General features: G+C 55.7%; 1 protein-coding gene across 3 annotated transcripts in view; it reads right to left on the reverse strand.

Moving 5' to 3' along the window:
- Positions 1-13,286, reverse strand: part of PDE4A (phosphodiesterase 4A) — a 39,018-nt gene continuing 25,732 nt past the window's right edge. The window contains exons 7-15 of one of the 3 annotated variants that reach the window (XM_022557201.3): positions 10,933-11,026; positions 9,159-9,382; positions 7,993-8,091; positions 7,732-7,896; positions 7,080-7,179; positions 6,797-6,951; positions 6,441-6,563; positions 5,794-5,976; positions 1-3,732 (exon numbers count right to left, since the gene is read on the reverse strand). In XM_022557201.3, the coding sequence (XP_022412909.1) occupies positions 3,109-3,732; positions 5,794-5,976; positions 6,441-6,563; positions 6,797-6,951; positions 7,080-7,179; positions 7,732-7,896; positions 7,993-8,091; positions 9,159-9,382; positions 10,933-11,026 (1,767 nt within the window). In that variant the 3' untranslated portion in view covers positions 1-3,108. The remainder of the gene's footprint in view (positions 3,733-5,793; positions 5,977-6,440; positions 6,564-6,796; positions 6,952-7,079; positions 7,180-7,731; positions 7,897-7,992; positions 8,092-9,158; positions 9,383-10,932; positions 11,027-13,286) is intronic. The other 2 variants (XM_022557203.3, XM_022557202.3) reach the window with 2 other exon arrangements.

The raw sequence follows: 13,286 nt of genomic DNA on the forward strand, positions 1-13,286 counted from the left end.
GGCTCTCTAGTTGCGGCTCTCGGGCCCTAAAGCACGCGGGCTTAGTTGCCTTGCGGCATGTGGGATCTTAATTCCCTGACCAGGGATTGAACCCGCATCCCCTGCATTGGAAGGCAGATTCTTAACCACTGGACCACCAGGGAAGTCCCAAGCTGCCATCATTTTGTTTCAGAAGACACATGCGGTGAATATATACTGGTCGCACTGTGCTTAACCACTTAAGGACTGTGTGTGTACATGTGTATCTCTGTTTATTACACACCAGAGGCAGCCCGTATTCTAGTCTGAAAACCTGCATCACAAACACTTCCTCCATCTTTATTTTTATTCACAAGGGAAGTTTTGCTCATTAGCATAATGAATGGCAGAAACGTTTTATTGGTGAAATCGGGGCTTGTTAATTAGGCTGATAAAGGTTGGAAAAATGGGCTCCCAGGGGTGGAGTTAACAGTATTCAAATATGTGGATTGGTTAAAATACCTGAGACTCCCTAGCTCCCCGATCCTGTATGAACTCGTCGGAAAAACAGAGCTAAAATCCGAAGCTGGTCCTGTGTGAACTTGGAGGATTCAGCTTGCCTGAGATACATCGTAAGGTTCATGGGCTTTAGGATAGTCAAGTTTGTTTGTTTGTTTTGGTTTTGTTTTAATGCAGCGTGAGGGCTGCAACACTATCATGGCCAGAATTCATGGAACTTACAGATGTAAATTCTCTTGTGCTAATAAATCAAGTTTAATGTCTGCAGGGCAGAATTTGATCCAAGTGCTTTTATCATGACCTGGCAACCAGATGTTGGAGGCGGGGGTCAGTCAGGTTTCCAGGAATGACTTCGTGGTACCAGGAGAACCCGAGTTGCGTCAGATATGCTCCACGTGAGAGAAACAAGGCTTACCTGGGTCTGCTGGCCTCCAAAAACTGCATGGTCTGAACCTCCACTTTACAACCTGCAGCCCCTGTGCCTGGACCTGGCCCAGGCCAGGGGGCTGCCTCCCACCAAACTATCTGTACCCCCTTCAAGTTCTATCTGCTTGGGAAGGGGCAGGGACAGAGCCCGCTCATTTTCCCCACCCCTCCCCAGACAGATAGCGAGAGAGACACACACCTTGAGAAACAGGATGGGAAACGAAGCCACATCAGCCAGGAAGATCGGTGAAAGCCTCGGTTTAATTGGAGACAAGATCGAAGGATTGAGTATCGATCAGCAGACCGACTGACTGATCATCAAAGTGGACAACACTCGAGCAGCTCAAGGGGGTCCTGACTCCTCCTCCCCCGCCCCCCGGGGTCCCTGTCCCCAGTTGCCAATCACTCCTGGCCCTGGGGCCGGGGGAGGGGCAGGCTCTTTGCAGTCCTCCCTCACCCCCTCTGATGACATGACTCGCGGTTCAACAACAGCGCTGAGTCCACACTTCCGGGGTCTATGGTACAGTTTGTATAATACAGCAGGAATGGAGACTCCCATCGGGAGACCCCCAAACCCTCCTTCCCCTGAGTCAGCGGGGGAAGGGCAAGTTTATTTTCCCTTTTTGCCTCTGTAGAATAATTTACAAACCAACCTTACAGTATGTACAAAAAAAAAGAAAGAAAGAAAGAAAGAGAAGAAAAGAAACAAAGAAAGAAGGAAAACCAAAACAAAACAAAACAAAAGGCCCACTCCGGTGGCCGGCTGGGACTGAAACTACTTTTGCTACAAAAATGAACCCTGTACAGCATCATGGGGGTGGGAGCGGGTGGTACTCCCCACAGGGAAGGACAGACAGATGGAAGGCTGGGGGGAGCTGGGGGCTACAGTACCGTGTGCTCCGAACTGGAGGGGAGAGAGATGAGAGAGAGAGGCCGGTCCTGCCCAGCTGCAGAGCCAGGCTGAGGGGCAGAGCGGAAGGGGAAGAGGGGGTCTTTCTTTCCAAACAGCCCCCCATGGCTTGGAGAAAAATGGCCTTGCATCTGTCTGTCGTATTGCTTGGGGGAAGAGCTAGGGGTAGAGGGGGAGGCTTGGCAAGGTGCGGACAAAGGAGAGATTACCTTGGTTGCCAGGGTGGGAAGGGCTGCCCAGAAAGGGGACGTGGGTGTACACCGTTATTGCTTCCTCCTAGGGCAAAGAGTCGGGGAGGGGGTGCAGGAGGATGCTGGGGAGGGGGCTGTGCCCACGATGGGGGCTCCAGGCCTGGCCCTACTCCACCCAAGGTGCAGGTGGGAGCCACTGCAACCCCCCCTCCTATGGCCGTGGGAATCATTAAGGCAGAAACAAGAGGAGAAGCAGCTGGAAGGAGGGGTGCGGCTCCAAGCCATCCCCCGCCCCCGCAAACGGAGAAAATTCAAACGGAAACGATACTGGAAGGGAAAAGGGGTGGCCGGTGGAGGGGGGGGGGTGGATCACACCCTCCTCAAACCTCAGACCCCAGGTGGGTGGTGTGAATGTCCCTCCAACATCCTACCCCTGCCTCCTAAAGTCCCCCCATCTCCCCCCTGCCTGTCCCCCAAGTCAGTATTGCCAGGTTTGTGCAAAATGAGGCTGAAGACTTCTGGGGGGGGAGGGCAGAGAGCTCATGGGGCGCCCCCTCCCCGCCCCCAGAGGCCCCGCCCAGAATGGCTATTCCTGGCTGGGTTCTAGAGACCCTCCCAAATTCAGAAGAAAAGTCTGGAGGGAGACCCTACACCAGGTGAAGAGCCCGAAGAGGCCGGAAGACTGAGCCTGTAACCTGGGGCGGGGGTGGGAGGTGGGTGGGAGGGGGAAGCGGGGGTGGGTCAGAGGAGGGGGTTGGAGCTGGCTGAGGGGAGCTGGGTACAGGAGCATCTACAGTTGCTGTGTTTCATCCTGGGCTTTTTTGGGTTTTTTTTGTTTTTTTTTTCTAAAAATGTAACAATTAAAATTCCAAAAATAAAATCCCTTCCGGGACCTCAGCCCCTTGTTCCCCAGCCCCCACCTCCAAAAAGAGGCCCCATGGGAGGGGGTGGGGGGAAAGGGGAAAAAAAGAAAAGAGAAAAAACCCCACTTTTCTGTTTTCTTTTTTCTCAGGAGGCCCAAGAGTCTTTGAGGCAGTGGAGGAGGTGGGGGGGTGATGGTGGTGGCGGGAGGCAGGGAGGCCAACGGGGTGTAGAGGCTGAGGCTCAGGTAGGGCCTCCAGCTGACCCCCACCCTCCAGGAGCTGGGAGTGTGGATGGATCCTCGCCCGATGTTCCTGTGCAGGCGCAGCACGCCCTTCTGGCAGCCTGATCCTCTTTTTGGGCCCCCACCTCGGCCGCCATGGAGGGGAGGCCCAGAAGGCCCGGGTCCTCCTCTGGAGGGGGCGGGGTCCTCAAGACAGGCAGAGGGAGGCTCTCAGGAGACAGGGCAGGGGGGCTGCTGCAGCCTACAGATGCACCTGGGGGTGTGGTTTCCTCTACCTCCACCTCCGTAGACGGGTCCTGGCCATCGACCTCCAACGGTTCCTCAGCTGGGAACACGTCCTGGGCGGTGGACAATTCCTGCACTTCATTTGCACCTGGGGCAGTGGACACCTCCTCCTCTTCTTCCTCCTCCAGCGTCAGCTCAAACTGGAACTTATCCGGTGGAGGGGGGTGGCCTGGTCCCCCGGGCTCCTCCTCGGGTGGTGGCGATGGGCTCTGCCGAATGGCGCTGTAGTACCAGTCCCGGTTGTCCTCCAAAGTGTCCAGGATCTCCTGGGCATCTGGGTGAACCAAGTCGGCCCACGTCTCCCACAGCGGGTGTACAATGTAGTCGATGAAACCCACCTGAGGGAGGGAGAAGGAAGAATAAACCAGGGATCTGCTGGTGCAGATGGCACCGCCGTGCTGCGGGATCTAATACAAAATTTTTTTAAAGTCTTTATTGACTTTGTTACAATATTGCCTCTGTTCTATGTCTTGGTTCCTTGGCCACAAGGCCTGTGGGATCCTAGCTCCCCGACCAGGGATCGAACCCACACCAACCCCCGCATTGGAAGGTGAAGACCCAACCACTGGGCCCCAAAGATCCCGCATGCTGCATGGTGTGGCAACAAATTAAAAAAAATAAAAGATGTTGATACCCTTGGACCCAGCAATCTTGCTTCTCCAGAGCCACCCTAGAAAAACTCTTGCACAAGTAAGAAAAAAAGAAAAAAAACACGTATGAGATGCAAACAAAAAGTGGAAACACCTCCATATATACATCAGTTGGGCATTAGTTTATTTTTTTTAAGTTATTATTATTTTTTTTGGCCACACCATGCGGCATGTGGGATCTTAGTTCCCTGACATTCCAGGGAGGAATGGTTGGAGCTTCAAGAGCGTCTGTGACCACAAGAGACATCTCTGAGGAGAGAAGCCCCAAGCTTCGCATGATAGAAGAGAAACACTGAAAGTTCTGGGGTGCCTGCCAACTATGTGGAGCCAGAGAGAGCCAAATTCCCTTTCTCCAGACTTTCCTTACATAAGAGAAAAAAAACAAACACACCAATAAAGCTTTATCCTGTTTGAGTCACTGTGAATTCCTAACTACTAAACACTTATATGTCCACCAACAGAGCACTCACTACACAAACCATTATCCATCTGTCTCTGTGGGAATACTATACAGTCGTGAAAAAGGATAAGCTTAATCTATGTGTAATAATGTGGACAGATCTCCAAGTCATTTTTGGAAAGAAAAGGCAAGCTGTATAAAAATAGGTATACATTGGGATTCCCTGGCGGTCCAGTGGTTAGGACTCTGCACTTTCACTGCCAAGGGCACAGGTTCAATCCCTGGTCGGGGAACTAAGATCCTGCAAGCCATGCAGTGCCGCCCCCCCGCTAAAAAAGGTATATATTGATACAGTTTATGTTTTTTAAAAAAGCTAAACCCACAAACTATTGCTATTAAGTTGCTTGTGAACATAAATACATAATAAAACAAGCAAACCTGGGTTTCATCAGGGGTTTGGGGCTATGTGCATGCCCTGGGAACATTTGGAAGTGTTTGGAGACATTTTTGGTTGTTACCGCAGGAAGGGGAGGGTGTTCCTGGCATCTAGTGGGTGGAGGCCAGGGATGCTGCTCAACACCCTACAATGCACAGGACGGTCCCACCACAAAGAATGATCCAGCGCCAAATGCCAACAGTGTTGAGGCTGCATAAACCTGGATGGGAAAAGCATACACACCGAACCGGGAAGAGGAGGTCTCACCAGGGAGGAGGCTGGAAGCAGGGAGAGCGAGAAAGTCTCATATTCACACTTCAGTGCTGTCTTTTATGAGACTGTGTTTCTGTCCCTCTCGTTAAATTAAAAAGGCACGTGATGAAGAAGAGTCATTTAACTTCACTTCAAAATCCACCAAGGGACTTCCCTGGTGGTCCAGTGGTTAAGACTCCGCATTTCCACTGCAGGGGGGCACGGGTTCAATCCCTGGTCAGGGAACTAAGATCCCGCATGCCACGTGGCGTGGCCAAACAACAACAAACAACAAACTCCACCAAAACTCAGGCACAAAATGAGTGGCCAGGTTATAGGGAAACCGAGAGGCTGAAAGGACAGGAAGTCTGTAACTAAGGGCCGGATAAGTGTTATTACTGACGTTACAGCAGTTGCTACAAATGAGTTACAACTGTCTGGGTGCAAAACTACAACTTATGAGTCCAGAGGCTCAGTTCAATTGTTTTGTGGAGGAGAAAGTGTTGCCTATTTCCCATCAGGATAGAGAAGGAAAAAACAGACAAAGACAAACTTGACACTGTGTACGGGCAGGTTAGGACCTCTTGGGCCTTTGGAGCTCCAGGCCGGTGTGGGGTGAGGAGGCCCGCCCTGCTCTCTTCCAGTGGTGCCGAGACTGTACCTGAGACTTCTCCACCGAGGCCGTGTGCTTGTCGCACATGGGGCTGATCTCCATGCCACGCTCGCGTTCACGGTCGCCCTGCTGGAAGAACTCGGCCATGATGCGGTCGGTCCACTGGCGGTACAGCTCCAGCGGCTTGGTGGGGTTGCTGAGATCTGCACAGTGCACCATGTTCCGTAGGACCTGCATGGGGTGGGGGACCTTCAGAGGCCGTGTCCCCGTCCTAGTCTGAGGCCTCAGGCTTCCTTACTTCCCCTTTGGAAGGAGAGTAGGGGAGAATGGGTAGCGGGGAGATGGAGAAAGGTAGAATAGGTGAGGGAAGAGGGTCGATGAGTGGGGGAAAGAAGGGGAGAGATGAGACGAGGTTGATGAGCAAAGGGCAGAGGGAGGGAAGGGAAAAGAGGCGGTGGGGAGACAGGGGTGTGGGGGACATGGAAACGGGTTGATGAGCAAAGGGAAGAGCGAACTGGAGGAGATGGGGGGAGATGGGATGGAGAGGTGGGAGTTGGAAAGGGTTAGATGGAATAGAGAAAAAGAGACAGGAAGATGGGCAACCAGGGAGCTGGAGCAGAGGGAGGGGCAGCAACCCAGACCTCAGGGGGGAGGGGAGGGTCCAATCTCCCTATACGGTGTGGGGAGGGGGGCACCTGGATGCGGTCGGCATAGTTATCCAGCAAGAGGACCCCTGAGCTGGTCACTTTCTTGGTCTCCACCATGGTCTTCAGGTCAGCCAGGAGGGTCATGTGCTTGGACATGTCCGTGGCCAGCACCTGTGGGCAAGAAGTTGTCACAGGGGCCATCGAAGCCTGGCTGCCCGCTGTACTGACCTGGGCAGGACCTCTGAAGTTTTCACTCCGGACAATCAGCCGCCACGACCCACTCCCAAAGGACGCCTCCCCCACTAGGGGCCTTTCTGTCCCAGACTCAGACCTGGCCCTCCCCAATGCCCCCTTGCTCCAAAGGTGACCTTTCCCGCTCTGTCCCCGCCCCTCGCCCCGCCCACCATGTCGATGACCATCTTGCGCAGGCTTTGCCGCTGGCGCTTGCTGAGGTTCTGGAAAATGTCGCAGTTGTCTTCCTGCAGCAGCTTGAAGCCCACGGCCAGGTGGTGATTCTCCAGCACCGACTCGTCATTGTACATGAGCGCCAGTTCAGAATCTGTAGCCCAGGCAGGGTCGGGCAGTCAGGGGAGGGGAGGACACACCCAGGGCGCACCCCCGCTGGGAGGGGCCCCGCAGGCCCCGCCTCTAGCCCAGCAGGCCCCGCCCCCGTGGCGGGCCACTTACTGGTGTTGATGAGGAACTGGTTGGAGACCCCAGGGTGGTCCACATCATGGATGGAAGCTGCGAAGAGGGCGGCGAGAATCTCCAGGTCCGTGAATACGGCCTGGGGGCAGAGGGAGATGGGTTTGAAAGATGGCGAGTCAGAGAGACAGGATAAGAGAGAGATGGGGAGTCAAGAAAGATGGGGAGGGCTTCCCTGGTGGCGCAGTGGTTAAGAATCCGCCTGCTAATGCAGGGGCCACGGGTTTGATCCCTGGTCCGGGAAGATCCCACATGCCACTAAGCCCTTGCGCCACAACTACTGAGCCTGCTCTCTAGAGCCCGCAAGCCACAACTACTGAAGCCCGCACACCTAGAGCCCGTGCTCCACAACAAGAGAAGCCACCGCAATGAGAAGCCTGCGCACCGCAACGAAGGGTAGCCCCCGCTCGCCGCAACTAGAGAAAGCCCGCACGCAGCAACGAAGACCCAACGCAGCCAAATATAAATAAATAAATTTATAGAAAAAAAAAGAAAGATGGGGAGTCAGGAGAGAGAGGAACGGGGTCAGAGAGAGATGGATGTCAGAGACTCAGGGTCAGAGAGATAAACAGAAGATTGGAGATGGATAGTGTGGGGGGCAGCTGGGGAGACATGGGGGCCAGGCGATGCTCACATCCAGTGCAGGTGTGGCCAGCAGCACGTGGGTGGACTGCAGCACGTCAGCCGCGTGCAGGCTGTTGTGGTAGGCCACATCGGGGTGGTAGTGGTCCTCCAGGGTCAGCATGTATGTAACCATCGTGTCCACCGGGATGCGGAACTTCTTCAGCAGGTCCCGCTCCTGAGGGCAAGAGTAGGGGGCGGTGACCCCCACACCGGCCCTCTGATCCCCGCCCCGCCCCCTCCCTTGCATCCAGCCCCACTCAGCCCGCCCTACCTGGAATATCGTGTACATGATGCAGCTGAGGGAACGGCCCCCCGCATAATCCGACACGCAAAAGATGTTCAGGCCCCACTTGTTCAGATTTTCCAATTCCTGGTGGAGATGGAGGCCAGAGGTCAGGAGCCCCCAAGGCCCAGGGCCCTCTAGACTCTTTTCTAGGAGTTCAGAACCCTGGTCTGAATAGTGGCACCATTATCGGTCACCCAGTAGGTGGCATGCTCAGCAGTATAGAATTTACTGCCCAGGTCCTACTGGGCCAGAAAATAACAAAGCAACCCCAGAGTCTACTGGGTGTGTATTATCCACCAAGCACTGCACTAAGTGCTTGATTTCACATGGCAGGTGATGGAACCAAAACTCAGAGCAGCGACGTGACTTACCCGAGACCTTGCATCTCACAAGTGGCAAAGCTAGGATGTGAACCCAGCGTGGCTGACCCCAAAGCACAGCTCAGCCTCAGTTAAACTGCTCTTGAGCGCTGAGAGGAAAGGAACATGGGCTAATTTTCCATGTCTCCCCAGAATTCAGAACAGCACCAGCACATAGTAGGTGCTCAATAAACACTGAATGACTGAATATAGCCCTGGCCAATACTGGCACGCAGAGGGTTACAATACATGTCAGCTGAGGGAGCCACTGAGCTTGCATCAAGTCCACCGTACAAATCATCGTGGGAGCCCCTTGGCTTAAGATTTCGTGGAAAAGCCAGGAGGCGAATCCAGGTCTGGTCTGTAGTGGATGCTGTTTGGGTTCTGCCCAGATTCCCTTCACTGGTCTCAATGCACCCATCACCCAGCTGCTGGGGCTGTTGCTTACAAAGACTCACAGCTGCCCCTTGTCAAAAGTCTGCTCTTCCCTCACAGGAGCTATGTGGAGGGGGTGATGCCATCCACCCTGGGGACAGCCCCCAGCCAATGACTGACACAAGGGTATAAAATGTCAGCACACTTGCCTCAAGGTGGGCTCCACTCAGTGCTGTTGTTCACATTCCAGAGCCCCCTGTGGACACCAGCTGAGACCACTCCCTCTCTCCTGAGAGTCACATAAAGCAGGTACACCCAAATCCTCATCTCAGGCTGATCCAAAGCCCAGTCCTTCTTTGGGCCCCAGGAGAACCCTGCCCCTCTCCAGCCCAGCCCCCGCCCTGAGGCCCCACCCACTTGGGCCAGGAGTTCCTCTTGATCGGTCTTCACCCCAAAGCGGGGGATGCTGGAATCGTTCAGGCTGCTGCTATGCACCAGCTTCTTCACCCCGGTGATCTGAGACATGGGTTGGAACCGTGGCCCGGGGGGCGGAGGCTGCTGGGAAGGTCTCTGCCGTGGCACTTGCTGTTTTTCTCGATCCTTCATTGCGGGTGATGGGATCTCCACTTCATTCTGCTTGTCTGCAGAAGATAGAGGAGAAGCCGGCATGAGAACCTCACAGAGGCTCCCTCATCTGGCTCTCAGACACCCCCCCCCTCCACCAACCCCTCAAGCCCTGGGAAGTCTCACTCAGGAGGGCAGACCTATTCTGGGTGTCATGCTGTTGGTTACTTATGGACTGGAAACCAGAGAGGAGGTAGGAACTCTTCTGGGAGGTGGTGGGCTGGAGTGGGGACCCTGGGGCCAGCCCGGAGCTATGGGGTAGCCCCAGTCCAATCACCAAGTTTGGCATGGGGGTGGTGTGGGAAGTCAGGAAGCAGGGTGGGGATGCTAGAGAGAGCCACCGCCTGCCTGGAATAGGCAGGGAACCTTCTCCAGCAGGCAGGGAAGACACCCCCATGGTGACCCAGAGGGCGGGTGGAGGTGGACAGCGCTGGGAGGCGGGAGGGAAGGGTGGTCTCTGGCTCCATGGACCCCCACCCCCACCCCCTGGACACCAGGCTTTCTGGGGACCAGCCCCAGAAGCCCCTTTCCTGAGCTCTTTAGGGTTTCCAGAGCCCAGCCAGGGCCACCCATTATGACCTGGGGACCTCCAGTCAATGACAGGGCCTAAGAGGGCTCATTTGCATGCCGTGCTCTTATTGGCTGGATCTCAGGCACACCACACCCCCATTGGCGGGAGTGTTTGAAACTCTGAAACCTTCTTTCCAGCTTGGTGGGGGGGTACCCTGAATTCGGGGACCTTTGGTGATAAATTCTGAGGGTGAAATCATCCTGAGTTTGTGGGGGATATCCTCAGCTAGGTCTCTTGGGTTCAGGATGAGGTTAGGATGAGTTGGAGATCCCCATGAGCTTGAGGGTTCCAATGAATTTGGGGTATTCTACTGTCTTCAGGGTTCCACTGAGTTAGGAAATTCTCCTAAGTTTGGGGAATCACAGGTTCTTAAGCGGCAGAATCCTATTAAATTTGGGTATCTAAAGTTTGGGGGGTCTACTGAATTTGGGGGGTCATACCAAGTTTGGGGATTCTACTGAATTTGGGAGACTTTTCAGCTTGGTGGAAAGGTTTAGGGGTCTTTTATGGGCTCTTAAGGGCAGGGTTTCCCTTAAGTTTGAGAACCCTACTGAGTTTGGGCATCTCTCTTGAGTTTGAGGGGTCTTCTGAATTTGGAGGGGCCGAAATCCAAGTTTGGAGATTCTAGTGAATTTTGGGAGACTTTTCAGCCTGGAGGCATTTTAAAGTTTAGGAATTCTATTTGAGTTTGGGAGTTTCTTGGGGTCTTGAGTTTAAGAGTTCCAATGGGGTTCCCCTGAGTTTGGAGGAGCTTTGCAGCTTGGAGAGATTTTTAAATGTGGGTGTTCTATAGAAGTTGGGGTCCCACTAAATTTGGGGGCATCGCGATATAGTAGCTCTTGAGCGTGGTGACTTTGACCTTTGGGGAGTTGAGTCAGGGTTCCCTGGGCAAATGTGGGCAACAGGACCCAGGGTCTGCGGTGGCCCCCTGCAGTTCAGTTATGCAATGCCTCCCCCCACACACCCACCCACACACAAGTGCCACCCTTCACTCACCTAGGAATGTGGTGGAGATGTACTCAGAGACCTGGTTTCCTGACCTGCTCATCTCTGACAGGTGTGTGAGTTCACGGTTTAGCATCCTCTTGAACTAAGGTGAAGGAGGCAAGAAGGAAGGAATGATGGGGTCATGGCATGTGTGGGTGGGGGGGGTGAGGCCAGGCCCTCTCAAGAAACTTCTGAAGAACCCTTGAGTCCCTCTCACTTCTCTGCTCAGCCAACAGAGTCCTCAGCAGGCTGCTAGAGGGGAGGGGTCAGTCCTTCCTCTCCTTCCAGCTCTGGATGGGGGTCCCCAGGCTTGGGGAGTCAGGACTCAGCATACCCCTCCCTGTCTGAGGAGGCGGGGCTCCTCTCACCATACTCCCTCCTTCTCCCCCCCAAGGAGGAGCCAGAGGGGCACCTGTGGAAGGGAGGGGCTCCTACCTAACAGGGAGCCAATGGGGTGTCAGGAGAATCCCGTCACCATGGTGATGGGAGTCTCCTTAGCAACTCCCCCTCCAACCAGCTGCTGAGCTGGGGGAAGGGGGGGCAGCCGGCGGGCCCTTTAACCCCTGCCTTCCCAGAGCTACCCCTGGCCCAGGTCTTCCCAGACAGGGACCCCACTCCCTAGGGTCCCGGCCCCCAGCCCACAGCCTGGTTTGGAAGGAGGGAATGTAGTCCTGAAGTTCTGAGTGGAGAGGTTTGACCGGGGCAGGGAGAATAGTGAGCTGAGGAAACCCTAGTTCAGTCACCCAGGGGAGGGGGTTCCCATCATAGCCCCCTCTCCCCCAACCTCAGAGTGGTGGACAGATGCACAGATGGACGGAGTATACCCAGAACCAGGCTGGTCCCCCCACAGCACTTCACACAAGCATCTGCTGTGACATTGTGCGTGAGGAGAAAGGGCATCGGCTCCCCGCCCCCAAGCTCCACCAAAGCACCCCCAAAGCAGGAGCAGACTCTGTCCAGAGAGGCAAGAGGGACATTCAGCAGGAAGGGTGAGCCCGCACGGCCCACATCAGGACGAGCGCTCCCTCCTCCCACTGCTGCCAGAGGCCTGGGCACACATAGAGAGTCACACACACACACACACACACACACGATGGACCCACAAAGTCACACAACCGCACACAGACTCCCATATTACACAATGCTACACAGCCCCAGACACACAAACCAAGGAGCATACACAATAAGGCAGTCACTGACACTCGGGGTCACATGCCCCAGAAAATCACGCCGCTCTGGGCTCATAAACATGGCCCCAAACACAACACCACAATCAGAGCCACGTGATTTCAGCCAGGGCCACCCCCTGGTCCCTGACCCAGGCAAACAAGCATATAGTCAGGCAGCCCCCCACCACTGCAGACACACACGTGTGTGCACTGGTAGTCACACCCAGAGAAAGACTCACACCCCCAGCCACCCGCCATCCACGCCCAGCCCTGGGCCACACACAGAGAGACCCAGTCACAAGGCTTCACGTCCAGGCCGCACACGTGCACAGCCGCACACACAAGCCTAGACCGGGGGCTGGAGGGTCTGAGGTGGGAGGACCAGACCCGGGGCTCCTGCCCAACCTCCACCCCGAGTTCCCCTACCTGGTCCCACCAGCCCACCAGCCATGGCTTGGAGCAGGTCTCGCAGAAGAAATCCACCAAGGGCATCTTGGAGTCTTAGCCCTGCTCAGGGCTGCCGCACACAGAGGCTGGGCTTGGGGAGTCCTGGGATTAGCAGCTACTGTGCGGGAGGGCGGGGGGGCAGGGTGCTGGGCAGGTGGGCAGTGGAAGGGGGAGCCGCGGAGGGGCCCGGGCCGGCCCAGCAGGGCTGGGGGCTCCCTTCCCCTCCGCGCTCCCGGCAGCAGACCCGGTTACATGGTCCGCCAGCCCCTGGCCCCGATGGGCACTCGCGCGGCAGCGGCTGGAGGCGGCCAGGGACCCCTGCCCATGGGGGGGTGGCAGGGTAAGGGTCCCAGAAGGAGGCTTCGGAGGCTCTGGGCTCCGTGTGTTCGCCTGTGTGTGTGCGTGTGCGCGCTCACTGCAGCACTGGCAGGCTGCACTCGATGTCAGGTGGTGCTGGAGGTGGGGGGGGCGTTAAAGGGGCATTGGAGCCCACGGGCCTCAGGCAGGACCCAGCTGGGGCTGCTGGGGAGAGGCAGGGAGGCACGCACACCCTGGAGAGGACGTGCCCCCTCCGTGGACACACCCAGAGACAGACACACACCCACATGCTCCACACACAGACACACCCACACTCAGACACACCTTCCACACCAATACAGCCAGACACCTGACACACTCATGCACTTGAATACACTCCAACACCCAAATGCTCTCCGTCCTTTGCTGACCACACACACACACACACAC

This window comes from Delphinapterus leucas, unplaced genomic scaffold (genome assembly GCF_059928025.1).
Source record: "Delphinapterus leucas isolate spDelLeu-1000000601 "Yukka" unplaced genomic scaffold, BTC_Dleu_Yukka2 spDelLeu_asBTCV2_sq25, whole genome shotgun sequence".
Lineage (NCBI taxonomy): Eukaryota > Metazoa > Chordata > Mammalia > Artiodactyla > Monodontidae > Delphinapterus > Delphinapterus leucas.